The sequence below is a fragment of the Perognathus longimembris genome, chromosome 13 (genome assembly GCF_023159225.1).
Source record: "Perognathus longimembris pacificus isolate PPM17 chromosome 13, ASM2315922v1, whole genome shotgun sequence".
NCBI classification, from domain to species: Eukaryota; Metazoa; Chordata; class Mammalia; order Rodentia; family Heteromyidae; genus Perognathus; species Perognathus longimembris.
The window spans coordinates 24,324,448-24,342,264 of NC_063173.1; the positions used below are offsets into that span (position 1 = coordinate 24,324,448).

At 38.8% G+C, this 17,817-nt stretch overlaps 1 protein-coding gene and 1 pseudogene across 2 annotated transcripts in view; both read left to right on the forward strand.

Annotated features, from left to right (window-relative positions):
- Nucleotides 1-17,817, forward strand: part of Gtf2h1 (general transcription factor IIH subunit 1) — a 34,090-nt gene that overhangs the window by 7,947 nt on the left and 8,326 nt on the right. The window contains exons 2-9 of one of the 2 annotated variants that reach the window (XM_048361504.1): nt 2,762-2,920; nt 3,508-3,700; nt 5,078-5,243; nt 7,130-7,223; nt 9,517-9,666; nt 9,810-9,889; nt 13,507-13,634; nt 13,736-13,823. In XM_048361504.1, the coding sequence (XP_048217461.1) occupies nt 2,767-2,920; nt 3,508-3,700; nt 5,078-5,243; nt 7,130-7,223; nt 9,517-9,666; nt 9,810-9,889; nt 13,507-13,634; nt 13,736-13,823 (1,053 nt within the window). In that variant the 5' untranslated portion in view covers nt 2,762-2,766. Of the gene's footprint in view, nt 1-2,757; nt 2,921-3,507; nt 3,701-5,077; nt 5,244-7,129; nt 7,224-9,516; nt 9,667-9,809; nt 9,890-13,506; nt 13,635-13,735; nt 13,824-17,817 lie in introns of those variants that run through there. The other variant, XM_048361505.1, reaches the window with a different exon arrangement.
- On the forward strand, nt 8,834-9,270 carry LOC125361871 (annotated as a pseudogene).

The following is a 17,817-nucleotide window of genomic DNA, read 5'->3' on the forward strand; positions in this document are numbered from 1 at the left end:
CACCCCACCCCCCAAAAAAGTTAAAACTTCTTATCCATGCAATGATACAGTAAATTTCAAAACACAATGAAAAGCCAGAAGCAGGAGTACGTATTGTATGATCCCTAGGATAAAAATTAAATCTTTGGCACTATAAATCAGAAAATAGCTGCTGGCAAGTGGGAAAGAGAATTGATCAGAAAAAAAAAGAAGGAAATATTCTGTGTATGGTTTTGGATAATGTTTTATGGATGTATACAGTTGTCAAGACACATTCAGTAGAATGCCTAAGAGCTATATATCTCAATTTATAAAACTTAATTTTAAAAACAATTCTATGGAGAACCTTTCCACAAAGCTTCTCATGTGAAGAAACTACCAGAGTCCTTATTGTTTTTTTTTAGAATGTCATACATTTGTATACATTAATAGCCTGTATATAGATACACATATTTTGCTCACTAGACTAGAAGATCGTGGAAAACAGAATTCACTACTGATCGACATTTGTCTTTGGATAGTTCCTGTGCTAAAGAAAAGAGCTCAGTACAGGTTTATTGGATATGAATATATTCACTCTGATTTTTTTACTATTTCTTCTTGGGAGAAAGTAAAGATCTTTAAAAGCTGGAAATGGTGGCACTTGCCTATAATCCCAGTATTCAGAATGCTAAGGTAGGAGAATCACTTAAACCCAGCAATTTGAGATGGGCCTAAGCAACCTAGTGTGACACCATGGGGAAGTGGGAGTTTGGGGGTCGATCTATAAATGGAACAACTAACTACTCACAGTTCCGATAATTAGCTTCAGAGGAATGAAGATTTCATCTGCTTTTTTTCCTTTTATAATCTTGGGAATTGAATCCAAAACCTCACACATGTTAGACAAATGCTATATCATTTGGGGAGCCACATCCCTGGCCCAATTTTGATGATTTCTAGGTTTCCCAACTTCTCTAAAATTTACAACCTGGAGACAGTACCTTTTTTGGGGGGAAGGGGGAGGGAGGGGGGAGTGTTGGGGCCTGAACTCAGGGCCTGAGCACTCACTGTCCCTGGCTTCTTTTTGCTCAAGGCTAGCACTCTGCCACTTGAGCCACAGCACCACTTCTGGCCTTTTCTATATATGTGGTGCTGAGGAATCGAGCCCAGGGCTTCATGTATATGAGGCAAGCACTCTTGCCATCAGGCCATATTCCCAGCCCAAGACAATACATTTTTTTAAAGTATTTTGTAAACTATTCCTTTGTGAAAGAAAGCTAAGGTCACAGCTTTATACCAGAAATTGCTTATTTATGTTTCCCAGTCATCAGCTACAGCAGACATCACTTTCAGTCTTGACAACTTTCATAGTGAGCCCTGAAGAGCCTCAAAAGTTTTGGTTTAGCCTTGTATTTCAAGTAGCCACACTCACTCAAGCTTCTACAATTTGTGTTGAACACTTAAGATTCCTAGGAGAGGGGGCTCCAGAGAATTTCCTAGATATCTGACTTGTCATATAAAAATGAATCCAAGATATGGAGAGTAATCAATTGCTAAAAGATGGAAAAATACTGGTCGCCCATGCCTGTAGTACTAGCTACCAAGGAACCTGAGATGCTGAGGATCCTGGTTTGAAGTCAGCCTGGGCAGATAAACCTGAGAGAGACTAATCTCCAGTTAACCAGTAGAAAAGCTACAAGTAGAAGGTGCTGAAGTGGTAGAACATCAGCAAGCAGAAAAACCCAATTGAAGAGTGTGAGGCTCTTGAGTTCAAACCCCAGTACTGGTACATACACAGAAAAGGGAAACTAGTATCTGAAGTTTTAGATATTAATAACTTTGTTTTAGACTTTGTTTTTGTATGCCAGTACTCGGGGCTTGAACTCAGGGCCTGGATGCTGTCCTTCAGCTTTTTTTCTTAAGTCTAGTACTAATTGAGCCACAGCTCCAATTGCAGCTTTTTGTTGGTTAATTGGAGATAAGGGTCTTAAAGGCTTTCCTCCTGAGCTAGCTTTGAACCATGTCCTCAGATCTAGTAGCTATTCAGGAAGTAACTACAATCATAGATGTGAGCCACTGGCGCTTGGCAATAACTCAGTTTTATTTTTAGGCAATGGAAGAATCTTAGACCAGCAATCAGGAAACTTGGGTTTGTTTTCAGCTTTGGCATTGCTTTTGGGAACTACTTAAGTTCTGTGATCTTAGTTGTTTCAATTGAGACAATTATTACCTACCTATTCGATGGAGTCCTAAGTAATTCTAAATATAGATTAGATATAAAATCATATTTTGTAGTCAAACTTTATGCTTTTTCTTGTGCCACTGGTGTCTGACTTCAAATCATATTTTTATAAACAAATATAAATGGGGAACATAAATTGATAACACTTATTGGTGTATATGAAATTCATTTGAAAAACCACCCAACTCTTATAAACTGTGTTGTGTAGATTCACACCTGTAGTATGAGCAAAATGAAATTTTTAGAGCAATAATGAAATGTAACTTCAAGAGAAGACTTCAAGCTGGGTGCTGGTGGCTCACACCTGTAATCCTAGCTACTCAAGAAGCTGAGATCTGAGGGTTGCAGGTTAAAGCCAACCCAGGCAGGAAAGTCTGTGAGACTCTTATCAGATTAACCACCAGAAAACCTGAAGTGGTGTGGGCTCAACTGGTAGAGCACTAACCTTGAGCTGAAGAGCTCAGGGACAGCAGCCAGGTCCAGAGTTCAAGCCCCACAGCCAACAAATAAATAAAGAGAAAGAGAGATCACCTTTTCTTTGTTTTATTTCTCTGATAGCCATCATGGCAACTTCATCTGAAGAAGTTTTGTTGATTGTAAAAAAGGTGCGTCAAAAGAAGCAGGATGGAGCTCTATACCTCATGGCAGAAAGAATTGCTTGGGCACCTGAAGGCAAAGATAGATTTACAATCAGCCATATGTATGCTGATATTAAATGTAAGTCAAATGCATTACATCTTATATATGTGTATCATTTGTTTAGCATTTTTATTTCCTGTTTGTTTTTGTAGTGCTGGGAAGGAAACACAGGCCTTGTGCATGCTAGCAAGCATTCTATATCCTAATTCCTTACTAGTACTTTTATTAAAAGATTGTTTTTGTAGTCTTGGTGGGTTTTGTTTCTCATTGCTTATTTATATATTATTCTATAACTGATCTTTTCCTTATTAATAGACCATGTGCAGATTTCCATACAAAAATACCTGTACCTCATAAATATCTCCATACATATTTTGCTTAAATAGTTGGATGAGCTGACATGGTGGCTCAAGCCTAAAATCCTAGCTACTTGGGATGCAAAGATTAGAGAATTGTTGTTCAAGGCCAGTCAGTGCAGAAACTCCTTTTCATCCAATGGCTAGGCATAGCAACTCTGATTATAAGGGGTTCTTTGAGAAAAAGGTATTTCTGAAAAAAACATCAAGATTGGAACAGGCTGACAAAGCCCAAACAATCCTGAACGAGAGTAGCAGTTTCTACAATGTGACTGTCCTTATCTAATTAGTTTCATGCTTCCTTTTTAGGTCAAAAAATCAGTCCAGAAGGAAAAGCTAAAATTCAGCTTCAGCTGGTTCTGCATGCAGGAGACACAACTAACTTCCATTTTTCCAATGAAAGCACAGCAGTGAAAGAGCGAGATGCAGTGAAGGATCTTCTTCAGCAGCTACTGCCCAAATTCAAGAGAAAAGCAAATAAGGAACTAGAAGAAAAAAACAGGTGAAGAAAAAAAAATTAGTCTTCTAAGGAGAAGTTAGAGTTTCTCTACAATCTTAGAAAAATAGCTCACTAGTACCCGACCAGACTTTCTTTGTGTGTGTGCCAGTACTGGGGCTTGAACTCAAGGCCTAGAAGCTGGGAGCTGGTAAGAATCTTTCAGACTTTTCTGCTTAGCCTGGCTTTAAACTTTGATCCTCAAATCTTAGCCTCCTGAATCATTAGGATTACAGGCGTGACCCATAGTACCCACAGTACTTCGTATTTTTGCTATGTAATACAGGTATGGGAAGGTTTTAGTATTTTCACCTCTGTGTGTAGTTCTCAACTTTGGCATATTACTAGCCGTATGATTTTATGCAAATGAGAATATGCAAACCTAAAGCTTTAAATTAATTACATATAGCCTAACATTTGATTAGGAGCAGAAATGAAATAGTAGGTGCTAAGGTTCCTTGGTTTCTCTTCCCAATTCTGTATCACAGGGAAGATATTAAAACATTACCAATATTTTTGTGAATAAGAAACAAAAAAGTGAGATAGCATGTAAAATAATGAGAGTTTCTGATAAAATGAATTACTCCATTTACCAATATTTATCAGAATATCCATGCTTACAGCTCCTAGTGCTTGTCAAAATGACAAACTACTTACTGAAAAATCTCTAGCATAGCTCCCCTCTTCTCTTTCACCTTTCTATGTAAAAGATAATACAGTACTCTACAAAAAAATCTATTACAGGAATAAAAGATTAATAAAACCATATCCATGCTTTCTAAGAGTTTAGTCTGTCTTTGTGTGTGTATGTGTGTGTGCCAGTGCTGGGGCTTGAACTTGGGAGCAGTGTACTTGTCTCTTAGCTTTTTCCCCTCAAGGCTGGTTACTCTACCACTTGAACCACACCTCTATTCTCAGCTTGTCTACCTGGGTTTGCTTCAAACTGGGATCCTCAGATTTGATCCTCCTGAGTAGCTAGGCATGAACTACCAATGCCTACCTAAGAATTTAATTTTACTTCAGTTTATCCTCATTTATCTCTATTGCTGCCCTAGATTTTTTTTTTACTCTTAATTACTTAGAAATGAACTAAAAATGAGTTGGGTTCTAATGCCTCACACCTGTAATCTTAGCCATTCAAACTATGTGTCATAGTTTGAAGCCAGCCCAGGCAGGAAAATCTGAGATTCTTATCTCCATTTAACCACATAAATTTCAGAGTTCCCAAGCCCTGAGTTCAACCCCCAAGAGGGGAGCGGGGGTGGTGGTACAATATTCACTACTCAGTTACTGAAAGCTAAAGGTTATTTCATGTCACCAAAATCCTTTAAAAATGGTATTTATTGTAGGAATCAAATTACTTTTAATATATTCTATCACCAGAATGCTCCAAGAAGATCCTGGTTTGTTTCAGCTTTATAAAGACCTTGTTGTAAGTCAAGTAATCAGTGCTGAGGAATTCTGGGCGAATCGTTTAAATGTGAATGCAACTGATAGTTCTTCGACATCCAATCACAAGCAGGATGTTGGCATTTCTGCAGCATTTCTGGTATGTGAAACTTCTAGATTTCTGAAGGAAAGAAATGATAAGTTCAGTATGTGTTTTTACAATGACTTTTTAAATAAAAATTGGTATTTCCTTAAGTAAATTAGTGGAAAGTTCAGTTTCAGTGTTATTCTTGTAAAATACTTTCCAATGCAAATAAAAATTCAAAACTTCATGGGCTGGGAATGTGGCTTAGTGGTAGTTTCTTGCCTAGCATGCATGAAACCCTGGGTTCAATTCCTCAGCACCACATATACAGAAAAGGCCAGAAGTGGCGCTATGGTAGAAGTGGTAGAGTGCTAGCCTTGAGCAAAAAGAAGCCAGCGATAGTGCTCAGGCCCTGAGTTCAAGCCCCAGGACTGGCAAAAAGAAAGTTTTTTAAACTTTTTTTGTTGTTGTTGTTGTTCTGTTTTTGTGGTAGGTGGGTGCTGTGTGAGAATTCTTACCACTGAGCTGCATTCCCTGCCCTCATAAGTCTTTTTAAATGTGTGTATACACACATGTATGTATTTTTTTTTCTTGTTCCTGAACTTGAAACTAGCATGTCAGCAGCCAGATGTGCTTTCAAAAGGACTCCTAGAAATTGGATTAAAACTTTTTTTCTTAAAAAATAAAAAAATTACTATTGCTGGGAAAACCAGCATAAACCTGGGACTTGTAACATGCTCTCCACTTGAGTCATGCCACACCCTTTTTTTTTTTTTTTTTTTTTGTCTTTGAGGTAAGGTCTTGTTCACTTTGCCTTGACTGGCCTTGAACTTTTAGTACTACTTCCACCTTTGGTTTTGCTGGAATTTGGGTGGTGTCCTAACATGTCCAGATATTTTGTTTTTTTGGTTTTTTTGTTTTGTACACAAAGTCTCACTATATAGCCCAATCTAGTCTCATTTTCACAGTCCTTCTGCCTCAGCCTCCGGAAATACTTTTTCATTTCAGGCTTTCTAGAACTATTTTAAGTGATTGCCATGCTTTATTTACAATACAGAGCTAAAAGAAATTAGAAATACCTTGCCTGTGGAATTAGGAAATGGAATTATGTGTATCAGTGGAACTAGAACAGTATTTCTGCACTGAGCAGAATTTTGAATGCTAGGCTGAGGGTGGTAGCACATGCTTCAAATCCTAGTACTCAGGAGGCACAGGAGTCTGAATTCAAGGTCATCCTGGTCTGTAGTGAATTCTAGGATAACCTGAACTACACAGAGAGATCCTATCTCAGAAAACAAAAGCAGAGAAAAATTTGAATGCTAATTGTATATTTAGTATTTTTCACATGATTGGTAGAATATTGAATTTATGAAATATTTCATTAGGAAATGAATCACCAAGCTGGGCACTGGTGGCTCACTCCTGTATTCCTAATTCCTAAAGAGGCTGAGATCTGAGGATCACATTTAGCAGCCAGCTGGGCAGGAAAGTCCATGGAACTCTTATCTCCATTTAACCAATAAAAAGCTGGAAATGTAGCTGTGACCCAGTTGGTAGAGCACCAGCCTTGAGTAAAAAAGCTAAGGGCAGCACCTAACCCCTGAGTTAGAGATAGCATCTTATTCATTTCACCTTGACAAAAATTTAAAAAAATCACCTAATGGCAGTTTAATAGTAACCACGGTTTATAATGGCTTGGGCAGCTATAAAAGTTTTATATTAGTTCTGTACCTTTGGCCATACTTTAACATGCCTATTTGGTTACTCGCAAGGAAACAGATTTTATACATCCTAAGTCTAGGCTTCTTTGAGGACTGTCTCTATATCAAAAGTGAACTGAGAGACTTCCTGGCTCTTCATGAGAAAATCTGTTTCCAGCCTTTGTCTAGTGTTTTAGGAGCTGATTTGCTAATATATGTAAATAGTCACGTGTATGTTTGTGTGTGTGGTTTTCATTTTAGGCTGATGTCCGGCCCCAAACAGATGGCTGTAATGGTTTGAGATATAATTTAACTTCTGATATCATTGAATCCATATTTAGAACCTATCCAGCAGGTAAGAAGAGGTTTGTTTCTATTTGTTTCTATCTAAGTGGTTAAAGTATTTATTTCGATGAATCTGTTACTATATCAATGAAAAAAACTTTTCTTTATTTCTGATTAACTGCAATAAAATAGGTAAAATCTTTTACTTGCAAAATATGGTAGATACTAAGGGCTCAGTAAATACTATTCTATGTCATTAGTTCATTAGTATGGTGGCTGTCATTCTTTCCAGCACTGTTTCTTAAATTTTAACCCTCAGCTCACCTGATTAAAATGAAATACTACAGAAACACCATTAAATGAGTTTCTTATTGTATACAGTGACCTTCCTAACCCACAAATCATTCCCTATACCCTAAAAGTATAGATTGTCCCTGGGCCTAATGTATGTGCAGCCATGAAGTAGAGCCATTGCTTCAGTCATTTTCTAACCAAGTAGTGCTCCTTAAGCCCAATATTGTTATCACTTCCCAAGCCCTGTCTCTTAATTTCATATCTTTCTAAAAGTAGTAGCACAGCTACATGGTTTTGCTGTATGCCTGACACTATTCTAATGTCTTTTTCTATATTCAATCACAAATACCCTTATTTTACATATATATAAATGAACAAACAAGCAAATTTAGGTCTGACTTCAAGGTTCTTGGTGTTTGCAGTAAAACTTAAGAAATTGAGCCAGGCACCTGTAATCCTAGGTACTCAGGAGGCTTAGATCTGGAGGTCGAGGTTCAGGCCAACCTGGGCAGAAAAGTCCCCAATAGACTCTTATCTCCTATTAACCACCCAAGAACTGGAAGTGGAGCTGTGGCTCAAAGTTTTAGAGTGCTAGCCTTGAGCAAAAGAGCTCAGGGACAGCGTCCAGGCCCTGAGTTCAAGCCCCACAACCAACCAAAAAAAGAACTTAATTTTACAGATGTTAATTTGCATACGTACATATATAGAACTTAAACCATATTCACCCTCTCTGTTGGGCCCTTCCCTCCCACCCACTAATATCCACCTCTTAACATAGCCTATTTTATCTTTCTATGATTCTTTTTTTTTAACATATATTGTACAAAGGGGTTTTATTGTAGTAATTTAAACATGCACATATTATAATTAGATTAACCTCCTCTGTTCTCTCCCATCTTTCTTACCCCCTTGTTGAAGAATTAACTTTTTATGCATAATAAGGTATTTTATCTAATTTGTGAAAGTTTATAGAGCTAGTTTCTCCTAATCTCAAATTATATTTCATATTTTTAATTAAGTTGTAACAAATAGTATGCAAATGTAAGAGCCTTATATTCTACTTTTTTGTTTTAGTCTGTTTCATTTGAAAAGTTATAAGAAATGAATATTCAGAGCCAGATGCCAATGATTCATGCCTGTAATACTAGCTTCTCAGGAGGCTAAGAACTGAGGATTGTGGTTCAGAGCCAGCCCAGGCAGGAAAATCTGTAAGACTTTTAAATTAACCAGCAAAAAGCCAGAAATGGAGCTGTGGCTCAAGTAGTAGAGCCCTAGCCTTGTGCAAAAAAATCCGAGACAGTGAACCCTGAGTTCAAGCCCCAGTCCCAATGCAGAAAAAAAACAAAAAACGAGGCCCCAGTCACTTAGCGGCTGCCTCTGCCTTGGGCCCCTCGCTTCCCAAGGCTCCATCCTTTCCTCCCCCTCCCCCCCTGCCGCCCACCTTCCACAGGCCTTCCACCTAGGAAAAGAAATCATATTGTATGTCTACTATCCAGAACCCCCACTCTTTTGACCCCTTTGCTGATGCAAGTAAGGGTGATGACCTGCTTCCTTTTGGCACTGAGGAGATTATGTCCATATAAGAATTCAACAGAGAAAAGGCGAAGGACCCTTACTACTGTCCAAGGAATCACCAGTGATTGTGATAAAAAGAAACTAGTGAAGGAGTTTAAGAAGAAATTTTCCTGCAACGGTACTGTAATTGAGCATCCAGAATATAGAGAGTAATTCAGCTACAGGGTGACCAGCACAAGAACATATGCCAGTTCCTGGCAGAGATTGGACTGGCTAAGGACAATCAGTTGAACGTTCATGGGGTTTAAGTGCTAGTGGCTCACTGAAGCTTAAGTGAGGATTACCCTGCAATGAGTAGAATTCCTTCTGTCCCTGTCACAAGTTTAAAAACCTCACAGCTTGTATAATTAACATTTGGGGTCAGCTTTTAACTTGGACTAGTGTAACTCCTTCATGCAACAAACTGAAAAGAGCCATAAAAAAGAAAGAAAAGAAAAAATTAAATGAATAATCAGTGTATAATTATTTCCTATGGGATTTTTTTTTCTTTACAGTAAAGATGAAATATGCAGAAAATGTTCCCCACAACATGACAGAAAAGGAATTTTGGACACGTTTTTTCCAATCCCATTATTTTCATAGGGACCGGCTAAATACAGGGTCAAAGGATCTCTTTGCAGAATGTGCCAAAATAGATGAAAAAGGTAACTGTTTATCCCTATCTATGATACTCTCTAGTATTGTACTTTCCTATTCTAGTTATTGGAGCTGCTTTGGGGTTCTTTTTGTTTTCATTTAATATTTGAGAAAGCTAAGGTTTGATAACTTTATTTCATTGATTTTCTAGGGTTAAAAACAATGGTTTCATTAGGAGTGAAAAATCCACTACTAGATTTGACAGCTTTGGAAGACAAACCATTAGATGAGGTAAGAAACAAAAGGAGTTTGAGGTTAAAAAAAAAAAAAGTCTTCTAGATTCTAGGAAAAGATTATTTTCATAATTTAAAAATAAGGGGCTGGGGATATAGCCTAGTGGCAAGAGTGCCTGCCTCAGATACATGAGGCCCTAGGTTCGATTCCCCAGCACCACATATACAGAAAACGGCCAGAAGCGGCGCTGTGGCTCAAGTGGCAGAGTGCTAGCCTTGAGCGGGAAGAAGCCAGGGACAGTGCTCAGGCCCTGAGTCCAAGGCCCAGGACTGGCCAAAAAAAAATAATAATAATTTAAAAATAAGCTGGAAAGTATAGATGTTCATTTGCAAGATTGTAAGATAAGCAAAATACTGATAAATCATAAGGTCTTGAGTTTGGTTTGATCTCCCCTACAAAGATGTGCTTTTTGTAGTGCTATTTATTATAAAAATTGCCTTGAACCTGCCAGGCAGCAGTGGCTCCCGAGTGTAATCCTAGCTAAGCAGGAGGCTGAGACCTGAGAATAGAGGTTCAGTGCTAACCCAGATAGAAAAGGCTGTGAGACTCTTTATCTTCAATTAACTAGTTAAAAGGCAGAAATGAAGTTGTGGCTGAAGTGGTAAAATGCTAGATAGATTTGAGCAAAAAAAGTTGAAGAACAGCACCACTCTTGACTTCAAACTCCCCCCAATACACACACACACACACATACATACACACACACACACTCGGAGCCTTGAACTAAAATTCCTATATGGTGAGATGCTAATACTTCATATGAATAATATTTTCAGTCTCCTATGAGCAATTCTCCAGGTAATTATGAGACTTAACATAGTAAAGTCTGCTTACCTTAAAGAAATACAGATAAGTATTAGTAGATAAGAAGATTTTTTTCTACTATCTGAAAAACTTTGCCCACATCCACCCAAGTATGTTTCAGCAGCTATGCTATCAAGTACAAGTTACCTAACCAGTAGCATTACTCCAGTTAAACAGATTGATTCATTCACAAAGAAAGAAACAATTTCTTTTGCCTCCCATTTTCTGGTCCAGAAATCTGTCATCACTCTTCATTTTCTTAGCCTCCTTCTAGCTCCTTCAGTACTGACCATATAAACATACTTACAACTTCATTTATTATTATTTTTCCTTCCATCTTACCCTCTTTTGGGGGGACGGAGAGCAGTCCTGGGGCTTGGACTCAGGGCCTGAGCACTGTCACTGGCTTCTCTTTTTTTCTGTTTTTTGCTCAAGTCTAGCCCTCTGCCACTTGAGCCACAGTGCCACTTCTGGCCATTTTCTGTATATGTGGTGCTGGGGAATTGAACCCAGGGCTTCATGTATACGAGACGAGCACTCTTGCCACTAAGGCCATATCCCCAGCCCCATTCCATCTTTACCCTCTTAATTTCAGTATATGTAATCACCAGGTGAGGGAAAACTACTGTTAAAATCTTATGCTACATTCTAATTATAAACTAACAGAAAATAATCTTTTGGTGCTCAAGTGAGTCATTTTTCTTGTTGAAATTCAGTCATTTTCTTGATAGTTCTCCCAACTCAGTAGTTTCCTTCATGAATCTGAACACATTATAAACATAGCTCTCTATTCATTCTGAGAAATACTTAGTGAAAATTGAACATTTTTAATGTCATATTGTACAGGTAACTTTTAAACATTGGTTTTCTCTTTATTATCATTATCAAGCTAAATATACCATAATTTGATGTTTATTTGTTTTGAGACAATCTTACTAAGTTGCTCAGGCCAACCTCAAACTCTCAATTCTCCTGCCTTCACCTCTCCATCTAGTATCTGGTATTATAGGAAATTGCACCAGGCTCTGTTGTATAGTCTTTTTTTTTTTTTTTTTTTTTTTTTGGTCAGTCCTGGGGCTTGGACTCAGGGCCTGAGCACTGTCCCTGGCTGCTTTTTGCTCAAGACTAGCACTCTGCCACTTGAGCCACAGCGCCACTTCTGGCCATTTTCTGTATATGTGGTGCTGGGAAATCGAATCCAGGGCCTCATGTATATGAGGCAGGCACTCTTGCTACTAGGCCATATCCCCAGCCCCTGTTGTATAGTCTTTAAACCCAAACTACCTAGCTCCAATGCTGACTTAAAAAAAAAAACAAATTCTAAGCCCAATTGCTTTTGCTTTTAATTAGTGAGATTAATAGTACTAGCCTATCATACAAGCTAAAGAGGATGTGAGGGCAATCTGGCTGTAACATATGTTACCTCCTTGATCCTGTGTTGATTCAGCTAATCTGTCTAGCTAGGTGGTATCCCCTTCCTGACAGATGAACTGTTCTTCTTCTAAGGGTATGCCTCCATACAAGCTCTCAAGAAAGGCTCAAGAAGGTGTAGCTCAGTGGTTAGAGTTCATGCTTATCATGTCTGAGGCCCTGAGTTCCAATCCCAGCACTCCCCAAAAGATACTTTAAAGAGTCTGCTTCATAGTGCTCAGTGAATAACATGTTATTGCCATTATCTACAGTTTTAGATGTCTCCATAGTATTCTATTAATATAACCAATCCCTCTAATAGAAACAGTGTTGATTCTATTTTTCCTCTCCTTTTCTATTAACCTCTACTTATTTTAACTGTTAACAGGATATGATCTCAAGCCTCCCAAATACATTGTTTCATTGCTTTAAACACTTAATTATGTAATGATGAATCTCAAATTTCCCTCATCTCACTCCAAACCTCCAAATCATACAAATTACGTGCTTGATGTCTCCACCTAAGATACTTCACAGGCATAAGCCCCAGGACCAGCACACACACCAAAAAAAGATGTAGAGGGTAAGGCATGTAACTCAGTGATAACACTTTTACTAGCAGGCATAAGGCCATTCATTTAATCACTAACACAGAATTAAGAGGAGAAAGGCAGAATTTTTTTTTAAAAATTATACTAAAAGAACTTTGTGATATTTATATGAGTAAAATATCACTTGTGGAAGTAGAGGTATGGCTCAAGTGGTAGAACACTAGCCTTGAGTGGAATAGCCCAAGCAAGAACATGAGGCCCTGAGATCAAACCCCAGTGCTGGTATAAAAAAAGGTCTTTCGGGCTGGGAATGTGGCTTCGTGGTAGAGTGCTTGTCTAGCATAAATAAAGCCCTGAGTTTGATTCCTCAGTACCACATAAACAGAAAAGGCCATATGTGGCGCTGTGGCTCACATGGTAGAGCATTAGACATTAGCCCAGAGAGGTTCAAGGTCAGTGCCCAGGCCCTGAGTTCAAGCCCCAAGACTGGGGGAAAAAAGAGAGAGAGAGAGAGAGAAATATCCTTTGAGCTGGGAATATGGCCTAGTGGCAAGAGTGCTTGCCTCATATACATGAAGCGCTGGGTTCGATTCCTCAGCACCACATATATACAAAAAGGCCAGAAGTGGTGCTGTGGCTCAAGTGGCAGAGTGCTAGCCTTGAGCAAAAAGAAGCCAGGGACAGTGCTTGGGCCCTGAGTTCAAGCCCCAGGACTGGCAAAAAAAAAAAAAAAAATCCTTTGATATACCTTTTTTTTTTTTTTTCCAGATAAGTTGGTCTTTTTTATATAATAGATGAAAAAAAGCAGGACCTTGCTTTGATTTTCAATCCCCAAAATTGTTTCCACAGGGCTATGGCATTTCCTCGGTGCCATCTACTTCCAATTCTAAATCTATAAAAGAGAATAGTAATGCTGCAATCATCAAGAGATTTAACCATCACAGTGCCATGGTTCTGGCCGCTGGTCTCAGGAAACAGTTAAGTATCAAGCAAAGACTTGGCTTTTCAAGAAATCCAGGTAAAGTTGTGGTGGTCTACTTGTTGTTTTAACATTAATGTTTTTCTCTTTGTTTTTAAGACAAGCACAAAATGAACAAAATGGTGAACCCAGCCGCACGGATGGAAATTCTGGAGATGCTGACTGCTTTCAGCCAGCAGTCAAAAGGGTATGGGCACAAAATTTGGACCAGTTAGGGCTTGGGTTTCTCCAGGTGTAAGGTATCTACAAATACTTCGTATTGCTTATTTCATTTGACTTAGTATTTCTCACCAATACTTTGTTTAGCTTTATAGAACATTATAAATCTGTTCAACTTTAGCTTACCAGCCAGTCTTCCATTGACTTTGGTCTATGAACTGTTTCTGTTAGAGTTGTCATGTATGGACACATCAAAATATTTTGTGTGTATGATTTTGTTTCCTAAGAAAATATACTTAAGAGTTAAGAAACACAAGTTTCATGTATATGATTTTTTAAAAAAACAAGTGAATTGGCTATAGTATTGTCTTTGTTTGGTTTGGTTTTTCTATTTTTTATTTTGGTGCCATTTTGGACCTGAACTTGAGCCCTGGGCACTCTCCCTGGGTTGATTTCCTCCAAGGCTTGTACTCTGCCACTTGAGCCAGAGCTCCACTTCCATCTTTTTTGTGGTTAGTTGGAAATCAGTCTCACGGACTTTCTTGACCAGGCTGGCTTTGAACTGTGCTCTCAGAGCTCAGCCTTCTTAGTAGCTAGGATTACAGGCATGAGCTGCTGGGCTTGTTTTGTTTTGTAAGAACTGTGACTTGAGTTCAGGGTCTTATACTTGCAAGGCAGGTGCTCTATTCCAACACTTGAACCATGCCCACAGTCTAATCATTGTATTACTTTAAGTCCACCTGCCTCAGTTCTAGAAATAGGTTATGATAAAGCTTCCTTAGAGGGTAATTTGGCAATATATATGAAAATGTTAAAGGTGTGTGACCTTAGTTCCACTTCTGGAGAGTGATATACTTCTGGGCATTTATTTTAAGAAAGAGATATGTGTAAAGATTTAGATACAAATGCTCATTACAATAGTATAATAGATACATAATATATTTATAGATGTATGTATATGATGTAGCTATACTATAGATACTATATATTATCTATATTTTATAGATATAACATCTACAATATAGGTATATAATAGATATATCCTGGTATATTTAGCAAATTGATACAATAAAGATTGTTTAATGACTTGAAAAGGATTAATAGGAGGTCAAGAATGAGATACATTCTATAATCCCAGCTACTTGGGAGCTAAAGATAAAATAATTGAAGTTTTAGGCCAGCATGAACAAAAATAACATCAGGGCTGGGAAGGTGGCTTAGTGATAGAGTGCTTTCCTACCATGCATGAAGCCCTAGGTTTGAGTCCTCAGTGCCACATAAATAGAAGAAGCCAGAAGTGGTGCTGTGGCTCAAGTGGTAGAGTGCTAGCCTTGAGCAAAAGAAGCTCAGAGTGCGCAGGTCCTGAATTCAAGCCCCAGGACTGGCAAAGAAAAAAGAAAGAAAGAAATATAAAGTTAGGAAGACCTACCTACCTCTAATCCTTCTTGGGAGGTAGTAGGATGGATACTGTCCAAAGCAGGCCCTAGGCAAAGGCTGAAAACTGTATCTGACAATTCAAAGAGATTTGAGAGCCACAGCTCAAATGGTCACTCACTTACCTATATAGCACAGGTCCTAACATTCAAAATTCATGCCTAAGTTCAGAGTATAAGAATGACATACAGGGGCTGGGAATATGGCCTAGTGGCAAGAGTGCTTGACTCGTATACATAGGTTCAATTCCCCAGTACCACATATATATAAAATGGCCAGAAGTGGCACTGAGGCTCAAGTGGCAGAGTGCTAGCCTTGAGCACAAAGAAGCCAGGGACAGTGCTCAGGCCCTGAGTCCAAGGCCTAGGACTGGCCAAAAAAAAAAAAAAAAAAAAAAAAATCAAGAATGACAGAGGATCCCTTTTTTTTTCTCATCTCTTTAGTCAGTTTCACTGCCACCTAAACCATGACTCCAGCCTCTCCCCCCCCCCACACACACACTTTTTTTTTTTACTAACTAGTTGTCCAAAGGGATTTCAATTCCACAGTAATGAATACAATGCATCTTATCTCTACCATTGTTCTCTCCCATCATTTAACAGTTTTATGGTGGGTTTGTCAAAGATTAAGTGCATTTTCAGATCGGAATGTCTAATTTGTAGTTTTATCAGCGTACAGCCCCATTTAAAGTAGAGGAGTACCTGTATTGCATCAAAGAGTTTATAGAACTGGTATGGTAGTACATGTAATCCCAGCACACAGGAGGATCACAAGTTCTATGCCATTCAGGGCTAAACTCTTATTTCAAAATTTAAACCAGTGGCTCATGCTTGTAATCCTAGCTACTCAGGAAGCTGAGATCTAAGGATTACTGTTCAAATCCAGCCCAGCGGAAAGTCCATGAGACTTTATCTGCAATGAACCACCAGAAAGCCAGAAATAGCACTGTGGCTCAAAGTGGTAGAGTTCTAGCTTGAACAAAGAACAAAAAGGGACAGTGCCCAGGCCCCGAGTTCAAGTTCCATGACGGGGGGGGGGGGGAATTAAGGTATTTTATTTTGTTTTGTTTTTTGCCAGTCTGGGGCTTGAACTCAGAGCCTGAGCACTGTCCCTGGCTTCTTTTTGCTCAAGGCTAGCACTCTACCACTTGAGTCACAGCACCACTTCCAGCTTTTTTCTATATATGTGGTGCTGAGGAATCGAACCCAGGTCTTCATATATATACGAGGTGAGCACTTGACCACTAGGCCATATTCCCAGCCCCTTTAAAGTATTTTATAACAAAAGAAATTTAGGAACTTTAAAAAGGCCTTCCAACAAAGGTTGCTATCAATAATGGGTGTTTCTGTAATGCATTTCAGTAAAGGGATAAGTGAATACTATGTATTTCACTACTTTATTGTATTTCAGTGGGTATGTGTTAACATTTAAAATGAACAACATCAATGAAATACTTCAAAACAAAGTCAGAGAGATATTTCATTTTTTAACTAAGAAAAGTGAGATTAAGATATAAATTATACCTGGGTGCTAGTGGCTCACACCTGTAATCATAGCTACTCAGGAGGCTGAGATCTGAGGATCATAGATTGAAGTAAGTCCAGACAGGAAAGTCTGAGATTTTTATCTCCAATTAGCCACTGTAAAGGTGGAGATAATGGAGATAAAGATGGGAATGGAGGCCATTAGCTGAGGGTTCAGTGTAAGATCCTGGCTTCATACCCAAGCACCACCACCACCAAAAAAACATAATAGTTAGCCAGGTTCCAGTAACTCATGCCTATAACCTCAGCTGTTCAGAAGGCTGAGATCTGAGGACCTTGGTTTGAAGCCAGCCAGGGCAGGTCAGTCCATGAGAGACTTAACTCCAGTTAACAACAAAAAAAAAAACAGAGGGGCTGGGGATATAGCCTAGTGGCAAGAGTGCCTGCCCTCGGATACACGAGGCCCTAGGTTCGATTCCCCAGCACCACACATACAGAAAACAGCCAGAAGCAGCGCTGTGGCTCAAGAGGCAGAGTGCTAGCCTTGAGCGGGAAGAAGCCAGGGACAGTGCTCAGGCCCTGAGTCCAAGGCCCAGGACTGGCCAAAAAAAAAAAAAAAAAACAGAAGTAGAGCAGAGTGCTAGTCTTAAGGGAAAAAAAAGCTTAGTTCCCAGGACCCGTGTTCAAGTCCCACTTTAAAAAAATAGTAAACCAAGTCCCTACAGAGTTAATGGGAAATCAGGTGACCTATGTAGACCTTTGCAGTTTAGGATTTGTATTGTCACATAATAGAGAATGTTTTAGGTTTTTAGTTAAGGCAACTGATCAGTGATACAATGCGTACCTACAATACATGCATCCCTGGAGGTTTGATCCTAGGAGTCAATATTCAGTTAATATTAATTCAATTAATATTCAAGTCCTAATTTTAATTACCTTATAGAAAAGTAAAAGCATAAAGATAACTAATGTGAGGAAAATTATAATAAAATGCAGACTTCTTTTTTTCAGTCATGGGGAATTGCACTCTGGGCATGGCATTGTCCCTGAGCTTTTTGAGCCAGAGTGCTGCTTCTGGTTTTCTGGTGGTTAACTAGAGATAAG